Genomic DNA, 14,092 nt, shown 5'->3' on the forward strand with positions numbered 1-14,092 from the left:
TTTAATTGATTCCCAGTGAAGTGTATTATTGCATACATAATTAAAATCCCCAAAAGTTAAGTCATTAAATTTAACTGCTAAATTAAAATTACTACGCGATCTACTTGCAGCGTAGTTAAATATAAAGTATTCTGACATTGTAAACCGTCCATAAACATCCTAGGTTGTTTTCGATGGAAAATGGTTTAGGTGTTCCAAATGCTCAAAATGGAAACCAGAACTGTTGTTTCTCGAAGTTGATTATAAGCTATCAGCTTACTTTCGTCAAAGTCGAACTAAAAGAAATAAGTATTATAAAAAGCTGATTAGTGAACATTTGTAGGTGATTACCAGTGAGAACTACGCATTTATCGGTGACGACGGCACTATCGATATCGCTATTGCAAGTAACTGTGATCTCGCTAAGCTCAAGGAGCGAGTCATCCCACTCACGAACGCATTTGCATTCCCAGATAGGTCCCCACATGTCAGCATTTTTGCTGAAAAGTAAGTTTTTTTTTTTTCCTTATCTCAGCAAATGTGGTTCACGACCAATACATTCCAGTTTCACTGACCGCTTTAAAGCTGCACTCTCACAGATTTAACGTTTTGACATATTTTAATTATTTTTTTTCTCTGGGAACGAGCCATTTTTGCGAAAATCCATGGAAACCAGTTATATGAGACTGCTGACAAAAATTAGATCGCAAATTGTTATATTTAAGTTAAAAAAATGATGGTTTATGCATTTTTCTTAAACCGTTAGTAACTGTTTAACCATAAAACATTTATTTTCGCACGGAAATATGAAAATCTGCGATCTGATCTTTTGCCAGCAATCTTTTATCATTGGTTTGCAGATATTTACGCAAATTTTTCCTTTCCAAGACAAAAAATAAAAAAAACAAGTTGTAAAAATGATATATCTTTGAGAGTGCAGCTTTCAGGCAGTGTCCACAACATTTGACTATTTAAGAAATTTTAATGTAGTCTGCGTTGTTGTGAAATAGTTTTTAATTTTGACTGCTAGGATTGTCTATGTGATTTTCATTTAATTTAACTAATTTTGAGAAAATTTAATAATTATTAAGGGAGGGAACTCTTTCTCAGCTCCGAATGTTTAATTGTCCGCCCTTCTTTATTTGGCGCCTTTCTCACTTGTTTTCTAGTTTTAATCCGGTTCGGACGTGTGTTTTATGGTTATTATGTTCGCACATATGCTTTTTAATTGTAATAATGCAAGTTTACATATATATCCATTAATAGAGCTCAAAGTTGTCCCACCTCAAACATGACATGCAAGAATTAGTAATTAAATATTGCAAAAATCTTGACATTACAAGTACAGTTTCGACATTTAATTTCGGTTTTCAAAAATGCTATTAAGATAATTATGCTCGCAGATATGCCCTTTTATTGGAATGATGCAAATTTACATATATCCTTCAATACGAGTTCAAAATAGTCCCACCTAAAACATGACATGCAAGATATTTAACTGTCAGATAAGGAAAATCATCCAAATAAGTCGATATCTATTCTTTGTCGATATAATTGCAAATTCAGTCTAAGTACATGCAATGTTGTGGATTCTGTTTTGTTCCGACACTTACAACACCCTACACGCCATGGGTTTATGGTTGTGAACAGTTTATGTATATATCCCAGGCTGATGTCTATGCACGAATCGGGGTTGATGGGAAAGTGGAAGCGACGCTGGTGGCCCCAAGGCACCGTGTGTGAGAACGTCCGAACAACCGCCAAACCTATACAGCTTACAGACGTTCAGAGCGCTTTTTACATAGCTTTAAGTATGCACATTATGTATTCTCTGGCGCAGTTTACTGAATTTCTTAATCTTGATTTGGAATGACTGACGAATTGAAAACTACTGTATGCGACTTAAGACGTACTTAGTCAGTCAACATTATGGAGCTGTATTTTACATTTGGTTTTAACATTTTTTATTTCATGAAAAGGTTGAAATAACAACGTATATTTAAATACAATTATTTTCGATTTGCATACTTCTTAATATTTATATTTGAATTTTCTTTCAATATAACATTAAAGGGATGCATTTGCATATGCATAAATTTATTATGTTGAATGTCGATCGCGACTGGTGATTTTTGTTATCATTTGTATTTTAAAAGTGTTGTTCCTTGTTTTAATCAAGGAACAAAACTTTTGAGTTAATTTGTATACTTGTTAGTGACCATTTTTTGTCTATACAAATTGTTCGCCCGTTCTAAAGAACAATTGTTAAGTGATACCATTATGATTATTTTTCATACAAATGATTCTTTGTGTTCAATTGAAGGTCAAAAAAAACAAAAACTTTTCGCAAAAAAAGCAATTTATCAGCAATATTGAAACTGTACCAGGTTACGCCACATTCCTTCCAGCGGGTGATAATTGACTTTTACAACTTAATAAAATGAAAAATATTTCATCCCCAAGATTATAATTAAAAAAGAGCCATATATTCAATTCTATAACATTTAACCAAAAAAAAAAGATAAAATGTTTTGCGGGCAATCGGGAACATTCTTTTGAGATTTTGTATATTATAACAACTATCGCCATATGATAGGTGAATTATTGGTACAGTCTAATGCCATTTCAGTGGGTATTCTGTGATTCTCGAGTAATTCATGAAAAACCTCCATTTCCAAGCGAAAAGAGGTCTGTAATCAATAATGAATCTCCAATATGACAGGAAATTAATTTCAAAAGATATTTTCATGCACTCAGCATGAGTGTACCAGCATCGGTTGATTGATACCGTTGCCGTGTAATTATCTAATGTAAATAGGATATAACGTACAGACAATGGTAAGCGAGTGCAAGATCACAGTAATGAGTCCCCATGCAACGATCTAGGCTGAGTTGTATCGATTCAGTAATTATATAAAACGTCTGATTGATGCTTGTTGCCAAGTTAATACAGACTACAGTTTAATGACTCTATTATTGGCATTGATGAATAGAGAAGTGGTATAATGAATAGAATAAAATTCCCAGATGAAACATTTTGCCAGGAATATCACATAATGATTCAGATATTTAAACAATATCTGATCTTGAATATTGAGTTGAGTTTAGTCAAGTATCGTTTGTTAGTTCATGTCATCTCATTATGATGGTACAGTCAGTATTACTTGATGTTTGAACTGAACTTATATGTCAACATTTTTATGCCCCACAAAGTGGCGGCATATAGGGTTGCCCTTGTCCGTACGTACGTCTGTCTGTCTGTACGTACGTACGTCCCGAAGATTGTTTCCGATCTAATTCTTGAAAACCGTTTGTCCAATCCTCACCAAACTTTAAACAAATGTTTGTGACCATAATATCTTGATCAAGTTCGATAGTCATGGAAATCGCTTTAGTCATTTAGGAGTTACGGCCCTTTTTTGCCAAAAATACTTCAAAAATATATGTTTCCAATCTAATTCTTGAAAAGTATGTGTCCAATCCTCACCAAACTTTACATACATGATTGTGACCATAATATCTTGATCAAGTTCGATAGCCATGGAAATCGCTTTTGTCATTTAGGAGTTACGGCCCTTTATTTGCAAAAAAAGACTTGAAAAATACGTCCCGAAGATTGTTTCCGATCTAATTCTTGAAAACTGTTTGTCCAATCCTCACCAAACTTTTAACACATGTTTGTGACCATAATACCTTGATCAAGTTCGATAGCCATGGAAATCGCTTTAATCATTTAGGAGTTAGGGCCCTTTATTTCCCAACAATACTTAAAAAATATCTTATCCGATCTAATTTTTTTGTCTCTATATCTCCCTTCTCTCACTTTCTCTCTCCATCCCTCTCTCTCTCTCTCCCTCTTTCTCTCTCCCCACCCTCTCTCTCTCTCTCTCTCTCTCTCTCTCTCTCTCTCTCTCCCAATTGAATTGGTGTTGTATGCATTAAAAATTACATCTTTAATCATGAACCTTTGTTAAATTGACGACAATATTTTCCATTTCAGTCGGGTTGTTCCTCGGGTTTTCAACCTTCCTTATAGAGGTTATCATGAACAAAAGAAGAAGAAAAATCTAGCCCCAGATCCCACAGGCGTTCTGTACCGGCATTGGGCAATTGTCATACGGACAGCATGTTCTTACTCAAGGATACATTGCTTTTTAATTTAGATACTTTGTCCTAGTTTATCCGGTGATTCAAACTACTTTGGATGTGCATTCTATATCCGTGTCGGCTGTAATTATTGCGCTCAGGAAAAACAAAGACACAAGTAAAATATAAATTTAATTTGGCCGAAATAAAGGGCTGCTAGATTGTAAATGAAATTAACATAGATATAAAGTTTTGTCAAAAGCAGCCAAAAATCCTCAATGCAAGGATACACTACATCAGAAAGCATAATAAAGTGAAAAAAAACATAATATAATATTCAATATCCTTAAATAAAAGAGGGAAGAAAAGGGGTAACTATGTAAGCAAAGATAAAATTGAAAACTTGTTCGACAAAAAGAAATAAAAGAATCGGGCGGGAGGGAGGGAGAAAACACACGTCCGAACCGGATTAAAACTAGAGAACAAGTGAGAAAGGCGCCAAAATAAAGAAGGGCGGACAATTAAACATTCGGCGCTAAGAAAGAGTTCCCTCCCTTGATAATTATTAAATTTTCTCAAAATTAGTTACATTATTGAGAATGTACTAATATAATGATTCTTACATATTTCATATTTATTTATTTAACTGAGTCTGTAATTATAATAACGTTTTAAATTAAATAAATTACATTATATTTAATATGAAGAATACTTGTATTTCGAATATCCAAAATACGGAGATTAGTTTAAAGCAGTTTAAAGAGTGACAACTTTATTCGACGGCCGTTAAAAGAGGTAAGCATTTTCAGTGTTTCTTTGAGAGTTCAAACTGTATGCAATGCATGAACTTGTTCATGTTTTCACTTGCCTGATTGTTGTCTTATGTTACATGTACCTCGTATGCACACAAATTTATCCTATAATATATAACATATCAGAGATTTCTACTTGTAAGGCTGATATGTTTTAGTCATATTGCTTCTATGTCTGCCAAAATATATAGTATAAATACATAAATTATACGAAAATGCAGCCGTCAGGTCAAACATGTATAAATATTTTTCATATTAAAATATTTAATTATATCTTCGTTCAAGTAACTCTTGTAACACTGCAATCCATAAAATATTATGTCAGACCCACGTGCCTTATTTCCTCTACACAGGTATCGATTAACGGAAGTTCCAGACGGGAATTACGGCGTCTTGTTGGACCGGGATAATATGACGTTCAACGGACTAGTCGGACAGTTACAAAGAAACGTAATGTCAGAAAAATCCATACTCGTATATATGTATATGTTTCATAAAATATTATAACATCCAATTATTTTTTTCTGTGACATAAAATCTTAGTGTTTTTAAGATTTTTTAGAACTATGTTCCCGCCTCAATTAATTATATTTAACATTCAGTTATATATTTATTTATTCAGACATGATCAGAACCATTTGCACAGTACCTCTCATAAAGATTGACCATTTTAACGAAATCGGAGATTCTTTTAAGAAAACAATAAGGATTAATAAAAACACGACCAATTTTAACGTGCAAACTACACAATATCGTATTATAAAGATTTTAAAGTAACTTAAGTTGGAGTCACAGATAATTCTTATGTCTCACGTCAAAACATATTTTCGCGGTAGTTTTTGTTAATGATCATAATAATATTGTCGGATAACGAAATGCGACAGTAGATGGTTGGTTGTAAGATTCCTTTAACATTTGTTATTTAATTGCATCCCAAAGAAATAAAAGTAATTTCCATAACATTCCATTACTGCCATGGTAGATGCTTTTCCTCCCACGTCAGTTTAACAAAATGAAATTAAAATGTATTATTCGCTGGAAGATATGTGATGATCTGTGATCGTCGAACATATGCGCGCAGTGATTCAAAATATGTTAATAGTCAAATCGTTCTTTAAATAGTTCTGAGGATAGTGCAGCATTATTCCTTGAGCGCAGTCTGAACACTTCTTTTGTGCAATTTAAAGCAAGAAATGATTTGGTTGGGTTTTAAATACATGTATTGCCATAAGACATGGTTTCCAACGATTAAGATAGGTAATTGAGTGAAAACAATAAAAAAAAGTTCCATACGGGTACTTTTTCATCATTGCCCAGAAAAGATAAGGATTTCCAGCATGGCTAAATAATTATATCTACCTATCTAGGATAAAATTGACATCTAGAGATCAGCTTAGCACAGGAACAGGAATTGATTTCACTACCCGTTCATGCATGCATCTTGGCACATCAACTCTCATTGAATTTAAACGTTTTAAGAAAGTAGGGATTTCTTGGAAAAAGAACAATTAGTCTTGATAAAAACACGACCTTTTCTCAATGGGTATACGTCAAAATACTGTACGATAAAGAATTTTAAGTGCTTTCAGTAAGAGTCACAATTCAAATAATTTCAACGTCTCTCGTCAAAACTATTGTTATGATTATACCAAAGATACTTGAAAGTACGATACGGATCCCAACGGCTGCCCCTGGCTTACTTTAAATAGATGCCTGTGGTAAAATCAGTCTTGACCCTGAAAAATAATACAACTTATTGGGCTGCTTATCACGTCTTGGGACAACTATTGACCATGATCATTGACAATTTTCAACATATAATCAAAGCTAAAAAACCATTAGGGTTATAAAAGTGTCAATATAACAAGTGATGTATATATATATTACTTACAGGAGGTGGACATGGTTGTTGCTGATTTAGCGGTCACTAGGGACCGGGAACAGGTGATCGACTTCACCTACCCGTTCCACTTTGGATACTCCACCGTTCTGCTCAGGCGGAGTGACCCTGAACAGTATCGATGGAGGAAACTTCTTGACCCTTTTAAGGTTGGTCTGTGAATAATAATCGTTAAATTAAGTATTTTAAATGTATTGGCGACTATGTCTTTTACCAGGTTTTACTTCGTATTGGGATATGTCTGTAATTGGCGTCAACACTTCGTGTCCAGTAGGTAACATTTTTGTTCATTGTTGGATTTTGATATAATTTGGCAGAAATCTTAATCTTATCAGGACAATGCAGCTTTTTATGGAGCCAATATAAACATGAAGTCCTAGACCAATGGCGTTGCGTCATTCGCGATATAGCTGTATACTTTAATTTCGGATTAGACCTATTTGCAGATATTCACATATATTTTCATATGTATTGCTTTAAAATAAGCTGTATACTTTAATTACAGATTAGACCTATTTTCAGATATTCACATATATTTTATTATTGAATTGTTTTAAAATTGGCATGTAGTATACTAGTATTATCCCAACCCTTAGTGGCAGGTGATCGCGACGATAGGAGTAGCATTGGTCGCCTCCTCTGTGGTAATTCTCCTCCTTGAGCGAAACAACCTTAACTACCGCAAGCGGTCTTCAGCAACTCCTGTCAGATACCACTGCGCGTTCCACTCATACATCGGGACCATCTCTGCCTTATATGCCAGTCTTCTCAATGAAGGTGCGTGCATATATGTGCATATTGGGGCGTTTTCTTCGTTTTGTAGCCAATATCGACTCGGTCGTATAAACGCTCGCTTCGAACGTTCTGAATATAGTTATGAACATAGCTTCAAACCAAGTTCAAAGAATGTATACTTAAAGGTGCTTGCTCATGTTTTTGGACCCAACATGATTTTTTCCCCTGAAAACACTTTTTTATGATATCGAAATTGCAGAAAAATACAGTTTTAGTGTAAAAAAGTATTTTGTTTTAGTGGGGCGAACCCACGCCGGGGGATTGAGTTTTATAGTAAATCGAAACCTACGATACACAGCGCAGTTTATCCATTTTTAAGGTTTGAATTGAGCAGCGCGAAAAATGTAAATTTATTTTGACAAGAAGAATCAACTATTTCGTGGTGTTTAATGCTACAAAGCTCAAAATGGATAAACTGCGCTGTGGACCCCATATAACTTACTTCTGGTCACAATATTTATAAAACTATCATCAAACTGACCTGCTGTTTTTGGCACAGTTACAAAAAAGGCACCGTGACAATATTAAGTATGTAATATATTTAATGCAGCTTATATGATTGTCAACAGAGCATATGAAAAAGATAGCCGACCAGCCCTTTTGTTTTACTGTAAAACAAATGTCGTACCATCGACGTCACCGACTTAAGTATTGCATTATCTTCGTTGAAGAACATAGAGTCATATATGTTTGGTTACATACGATGCGGCATTGTCGATTTTCTCTTTTATTTATAATGCAGCTGTGGTTGGGACGCCCCAGTCAACGACGGGTCGGTCATTTTTAAGCGCTTGGTGGCTGCTGTCGATAGTAGTGTCCGCCACCTACTGTGGCAATCTGATCGCCTTCCTCACTGTTACTAAGGAGAAGATGCCATTTGACACGCTTGCTCAGATGGCTGACGTCGGAGGCCAGCAGTGGGGAACAATAGGCGGCACGCTCTGGGAGGATATTTTCATGGTGACGTTTCATGGCAGACCATTCGACGAAGAAGGAGGGCTATACTACTCGTCCTGGTCTCATGTTGAAGTTTAAAGCTGCACTCTCACAGATTGAACGTTTTGACAACTTTTTTATTTTTGTTTGTCTTGGAACGAGGCAATTTTTGTTAAAAACCATGAGAACCAGTTATATAAGAGTGATGACAAAACATTAGATCGCAGATCTTTATATTTAAGTTCAAAAATTGATGTTTTATGCATTTTTCTTAATCCGTTAGTAAAGATATTTACGCAAAAAATGCTCTTTCCGAGACAAACAAAAGTTGTAAAAATGGTGTGAGAGCGCAGCTTTAAGTGCACGTTGGTGTTTTCCCTTAAAACTGCAATAGCCTTCATACAATTCACTCACGGTCATTAAACAATTAAGTTATACCACGCCATATTAACCTTAATACGAATAATGGCCATTGATTGACATTTCTTTGTCCTTTTTTTGTTTTAGACAGGCACATATTGTCATATTACATCATAAATACAATTCTTGTCAAGAAAAAAAAACGACAAATAGTCGAGCGCGCTGTCTGACGACAGTCCTTGTTGGATATGAATTTGATATGCAGTGTAAATAGTTTAACATTTTCTTCTGCATAGTTGTATTGCGGTTATATTCAAGACCGTTGACTGCGTTTGTATCCATTCTTGTGTTTTCTGTCTTTTAAATATTGGGGATTGAGGACTGATTTTTTGTTCTATAATATGCACATGAGTAGCCTATTAGATATCACTTTTTAATATGCTTATTTTTGCATGTTCTTAAAGTCAGCGCCTTTATCCATTTCGGAATTCAGACAGTCCTACATTTAAACGAATAGGGCAGGGAATTAGGAAATTTAACCAGACAGATCCGTCAGTCTTACACAAATCTTTCGGTTTTCACAAAGAAAAGGTATGTTTGTATTTTGTGCTATTATTTTCCAGTGTTCAATGCGATGAGTGTGCCAATTCTGTTGTATGGCAGTGAAGTGTGGGGTTTTGAAAGCCTTAATATTACAGATCAATTTCAGTTTTTGCAGCAATGGCAAAGTTCTGTACGTTTGCGCGTGGGAATATTCGGAATCCCTAGCTATTTTCAAAAACAAATTACACAGTTTTTGTCGGAAGAGCCAACCTATCTGAGTGTTAAGTTTTATCGTAATAGCTATCTTGTGTCAAAAGTAACATAGGAAAAACCTCCATTTCCGGCCGAAAAGGGGTCGCTAACCAGTAGACAGTTTCTTCAAAATGTATAGTTTACCGTTGCTTTAAGAATGAATTCTGTTTTGAAATATCCTGATATATTTCCGTATAGTCTTTGTAAATTACTATGTAAGTTTAGAACTACAAATCATATTGTACCCATAGTATATGGGCGACATTTAAACATTGTACAAAACCTTATTACTTGTTCTCTTTGTGATAAAAATGTCATTGGTGATTAATACCACTATCTGTTAGAATGTAATATGATTTGTGTACTTGTGACCGACAACTGTGCTCAAGTGCTCGACTCATTTAGGTTTCGACATTTCGTCAGTATATTCAATATGAAAATAGAAGGAATAAAGGTCGGAACTTAGCTACCACCTCGAACAGTCCGCATATCTCGAATACCCGCCTGTTCGAGTTAAAGCGATTTTTACTGTACAGTCTAATCCCATGGGCTCGAAATCGCTTGGCTCAATTTCCTCGTTGGCTCGAACTGAATGAAAATGACCGATTTCTTTCAACTGAAGGAAAGCATACCCGCTTGGCTCGAATTTCTTGAGACACGAGGTATTTTCGCCGGTCCCTGGGAGTTCGAGCCAATGGGGTTCGACTGTAAATGAACAAAAATGGTGCATTTACGGAGTTGTATACAGATTCAATTTACAACTTGTATCAAAATACTACTTCTTGCAGGTACTGAAGAATGATAAGTATGCGTTCATCGGTGACGATACGGCCATTTCGGCGACCATTGCCGAACATTGTGAGCTGGTGACGATCCGAAAAAGATTTATACCAATCTTTTCCGCCTTCGCTTTCCCGAACGATTCGCCGCATACTCAACTCTTCTCACAAACGTAATGTAGTTTAATGCAACTGTGCACCAAATGATCAAATCGCAAGAAAAAAGAAAATTGTCGAAAACTGATATAAATTAATTGGTATTAATGTGTACAATGCACTGAAACTTACTAACTAAAGTACCACATAGTTTTACAATTAATTTATTTTTCGCAGTTTTTTTGTATTTTTCCATTAAAAAAAATTCGTGATATTACCAAGTTATGTTTATAGCTTAAATATACCACATTTTGGTACTTTTTTACAATTATGATATCAAAGCGTAACACATTCTATTAAATAATTGTCCTGAGATTTGTTACAGAAAAAAAAAAATTTTTGGTGCCAATCTGGTGTACAGTCCCTTTGTGTACATATTCAACTAGTGAATACTATTGTTTGTGTTCCTGAGCTTTTTGTATTTAAGTCTAATCCATAATATGCATGATTCTCTGTACATTATATGCTCATGAATATTTATGAGTTTGTGTAAATTTTCAGGCTCATGAGTATGCATGAGTCCGGGTTAATGGCGCTATACTGGAAGTACTGGGTGCCGCAACAACAGATCTGCGAAGACTCAAAGACCCAGGATAACCCCGTCCAGTTGAAGGACGTACAGAGTGCCTTCTTCCTAGCAGCAAGTACGTCATGAAAATGTTTTGTTCCAACCGTGGTCACCATCATTACAGTCGCCGTCAGCATTAAGCATACAATGCACTATTATCTCAAATGTCCTATTCATGTTTATTTGTCCTATCACTAGTATGCCCTTTACACAAATCAATATTGCATGTTTAGCTAAACATAGGTCCGGTATTCAATATTTCCACTAATTGGATCTAAGATCGATGTAGCTAATCGGATTTAACTTTATTTTTAATAACTGGCCAATATAATGAATGGATTCATTGATGTATGACCATAAGATTGACCCAAGTCGCTTATTGAATACCACCCTGCTGGCCCCGATTTCTCGAAACTTCTTAAGATTAACAGGCTTAAGTAGCTTATTTCAATAGCTAAAATACATACTTAAATTGAACTTTTATGAGAGGAAAATTGAGTGGTTAATTGCGATTATCATAAATTTAGCTGAAGAAGTTAATATTACGCAAATTATTGAAAAACAAAAATAGCTAGCTTAGCTTAATCCTGTAATAAGGGACTTAAGAAGTTTCGCGAAATTGGGCTCTGGGGCCGTATTCAATAAGTATCTTAGTAAATATTTTCATCTTAGTGAAAATTTTGTAATTTTTGACAAGAATTATTTTAAATACCCTCTACTTTTCAACAGATTTATTCATATGCATATATTGTTAAGACCATTTTCTTGCTTATTTCCATATTTTAGGTGGATAAACATTGTCCATTTTCTAAAAAACCAAATTAGAAAAAATGACAATTTTTCACTTAGATAAAAAATGTTTCTAAGATGCTTATTGAATACGGCCCCTGGTCTACAATTAACTTGAATTAAATGTTGGTAGAATGTTGGATATAATGGTATTGTTGAGCATATTTGATGTATTTGTACATGCTTGATACATACGTTTTCAGTTGGCATCCTGGTAGCAGCGGTTACTTTTATTGGCGAGAAAATCAAGTGGACATTTCAGTCAAAATGTAGAAATCTTGAACAAGAGATGGCATCGTAACAGAGGAATGCCGTGTATTTATACAGATACTGCATGTAGTATTAAATCTCTATCATTATGGTTAAGTAAATAAATGTATCGAGAGGTGGGAACGAAGTAGTATAAATCTGCTTCTTAATTTTAATGTCACTAAAGGTGATCCATCCATCATTAATACAAATAATATACCGGTCATCATTTTAAATTCACAAAATGTTAAATTTGAATATTTATAAAGTTTTCAGAGATTTTTTTTTATATAGGAATAAATTTATAAAATTGCTAAATTAGTATTTTTTTGGTTTTATTACCTCCCTTTAATATATCATATCGAAACAGTAGTGTCATAAATAAAAAAAGAGGCCCAAAAGGGCATATGCTCTACTGGCATGGCTCTTGTGGTCATTTTCAATCCAGAGCATGTACGTTTGAGTAATAAGCAACAAATATATAGTTCACTTTTAGTGTTTGGGTTAGCTGAAAATGCTGCACGTTCAACATCTGAGGACAGGAAGTGTTGTAAGCAGATTAGTTGCATGAACTATTTTAATATGTGCCAAGTAAAGGTAATCTGAAATGCTTTCAAAACTGTACTCATCGTCAAAAATTCATTTCTGTAGCTTTAAAAATAAAGTCGTCAAAGGCCAAAGTCAAGGACATGTGAGGACAACATTAATGCTTGTTTGCAAAACTGTTCACATGGTCAAAATTTCATTACTGTAGCTTTAAAAATTAATAAGTATGTCAAAAGGGGTGGGGCCAACTTTTGCCCAAGGGGCATTATTTCAAATGTTTTCAATTGCATCATATGATGCTCCACAACAGATATCAAAGGTATGGGCCTTGTGGTTTGAAACAAGATTTTGAAAATATTTCTTAAATAAGTCTCTATGAAAAGGGCAGTGCCAGTTTTGACCCAAGGGGCATAATTTGAACAACCATGGTAGTGGACCACTAAATAAAGCCTTGTTCAATATAGCAAGGATTTGCATAGTGGTTTCAGACAAATAGGTTTTTAACATTTCCCAATTTAAGGGGGGGGGGGGGGGGCGTCCCTTACAAAGAAAAGAGAATTCTTCCCTGGGCCTCCGCCAACGTCGCCGAGGTCGTTTGCATTTGCCGCACTGGTCCCTTGCGGGACAATCTCTGTGGGGGGCAGTAATGACCCCAGGGGCATAATTTGAACAAACCTTCACAAGCAATTGTGACTTTACGTGTAAACTTGGCTAAAAATAGACTTTGCTCATGTAGACTTGGCTAAAAATACATTTTTTATACTTTCAAGACTCATAATCCAGGCATGCATGGGCAGATCTGGCTGGTTTTCAAAAGGAACCAAGTTCTAATGGATATCTAAATACTGTACAAGTTTCATCGAGATACAATCAAAACTGAAGACTGTATCATGTTCATAAGCAATTGTTTACAGACGAACTAATTTTTTAATACTTTCAAGGCCCATAATCTAGGCATGCATGGTCGGATCTGGCTGGTTTTCGAAAGGAACCGAGCTCTAATAGATATCTGAACACTGTATAAGTTTCATCGAGATACAATCAAAACTGAAGACTGTATCGTGTTCACAAGCTAGTGTTTACACAATAGCATTTTTTTATACTTTAAAGGGCCATAATCTAGGCATGCATGGGCGGATCTGGCTGGTTTTCGAAAGGAACCGAGCTCTAATGGATATCTAGATACTGTACAAATTTCATCGAGATACAATCAAAAATGAAGACTGTATCGTGTTCACAACCAATTGTTTACACAAAAGCATTGTTTTATACTATCAAGGGCCATAATCTAGGCATGCATGGGCGGATCTGGCTGGTTTTCGAAAGGAACCGAGCTCTAATG

General features: G+C 35.1%; 2 protein-coding genes across 2 annotated transcripts in view; both read left to right on the top strand.

Moving 5' to 3' along the window:
* LOC128209116 (uncharacterized) overlaps positions 1-4,644 on the top strand; it is a 41,143-nt gene extending 36,499 nt beyond the window's left edge. Inside the window, exons 15-17 of the mRNA XM_052912990.1 lie at positions 323-486; positions 1,648-1,790; positions 3,980-4,644. Coding sequence (XP_052768950.1) covers positions 323-486; positions 1,648-1,790; positions 3,980-4,050 — 378 coding nt within the window. The 3' untranslated portion in view covers positions 4,051-4,644. The remainder of the gene's footprint in view (positions 1-322; positions 487-1,647; positions 1,791-3,979) is intronic.
* Positions 4,645-5,288: 644 nt separating this feature from the next.
* On the top strand, positions 5,289-8,607 carry LOC128208561 (glutamate receptor-like). The gene is made up of 4 exons (XM_052912119.1): positions 5,289-5,327; positions 6,771-6,926; positions 7,374-7,554; positions 8,315-8,607. Exons 1-4 carry the CDS (start codon positions 5,289-5,291, stop codon positions 8,605-8,607), a joined length of 669 nt encoding a protein of 222 aa, XP_052768079.1.
* Positions 8,608-14,092: the final 5,485 nt, after the last annotated feature.

Source organism: Mya arenaria, chromosome 11, assembly GCF_026914265.1.
Source record: "Mya arenaria isolate MELC-2E11 chromosome 11, ASM2691426v1".
In the NCBI taxonomy this organism is placed as follows: Eukaryota; Metazoa; Mollusca; class Bivalvia; order Myida; family Myidae; genus Mya; species Mya arenaria.

Excerpts from the sequence above, each read along its gene's own strand:
- LOC128208561 (XM_052912119.1), top strand. The coding sequence starts at position 5,289 with ATGACGTTCAACGGACTAGTCGGACAGTTACAAAGAAAC. Across the intron at positions 5,328-6,770 it reads TCGGACAGTTACAAAGAAAC|GAGGTGGACATGGTTGTTGC; the intron begins GTAATGTCAGAA and ends TATTACTTACAG. Across the intron at positions 6,927-7,373 it reads AACTTCTTGACCCTTTTAAG|TGGCAGGTGATCGCGACGAT; the intron begins GTTGGTCTGTGA and ends CCCAACCCTTAG.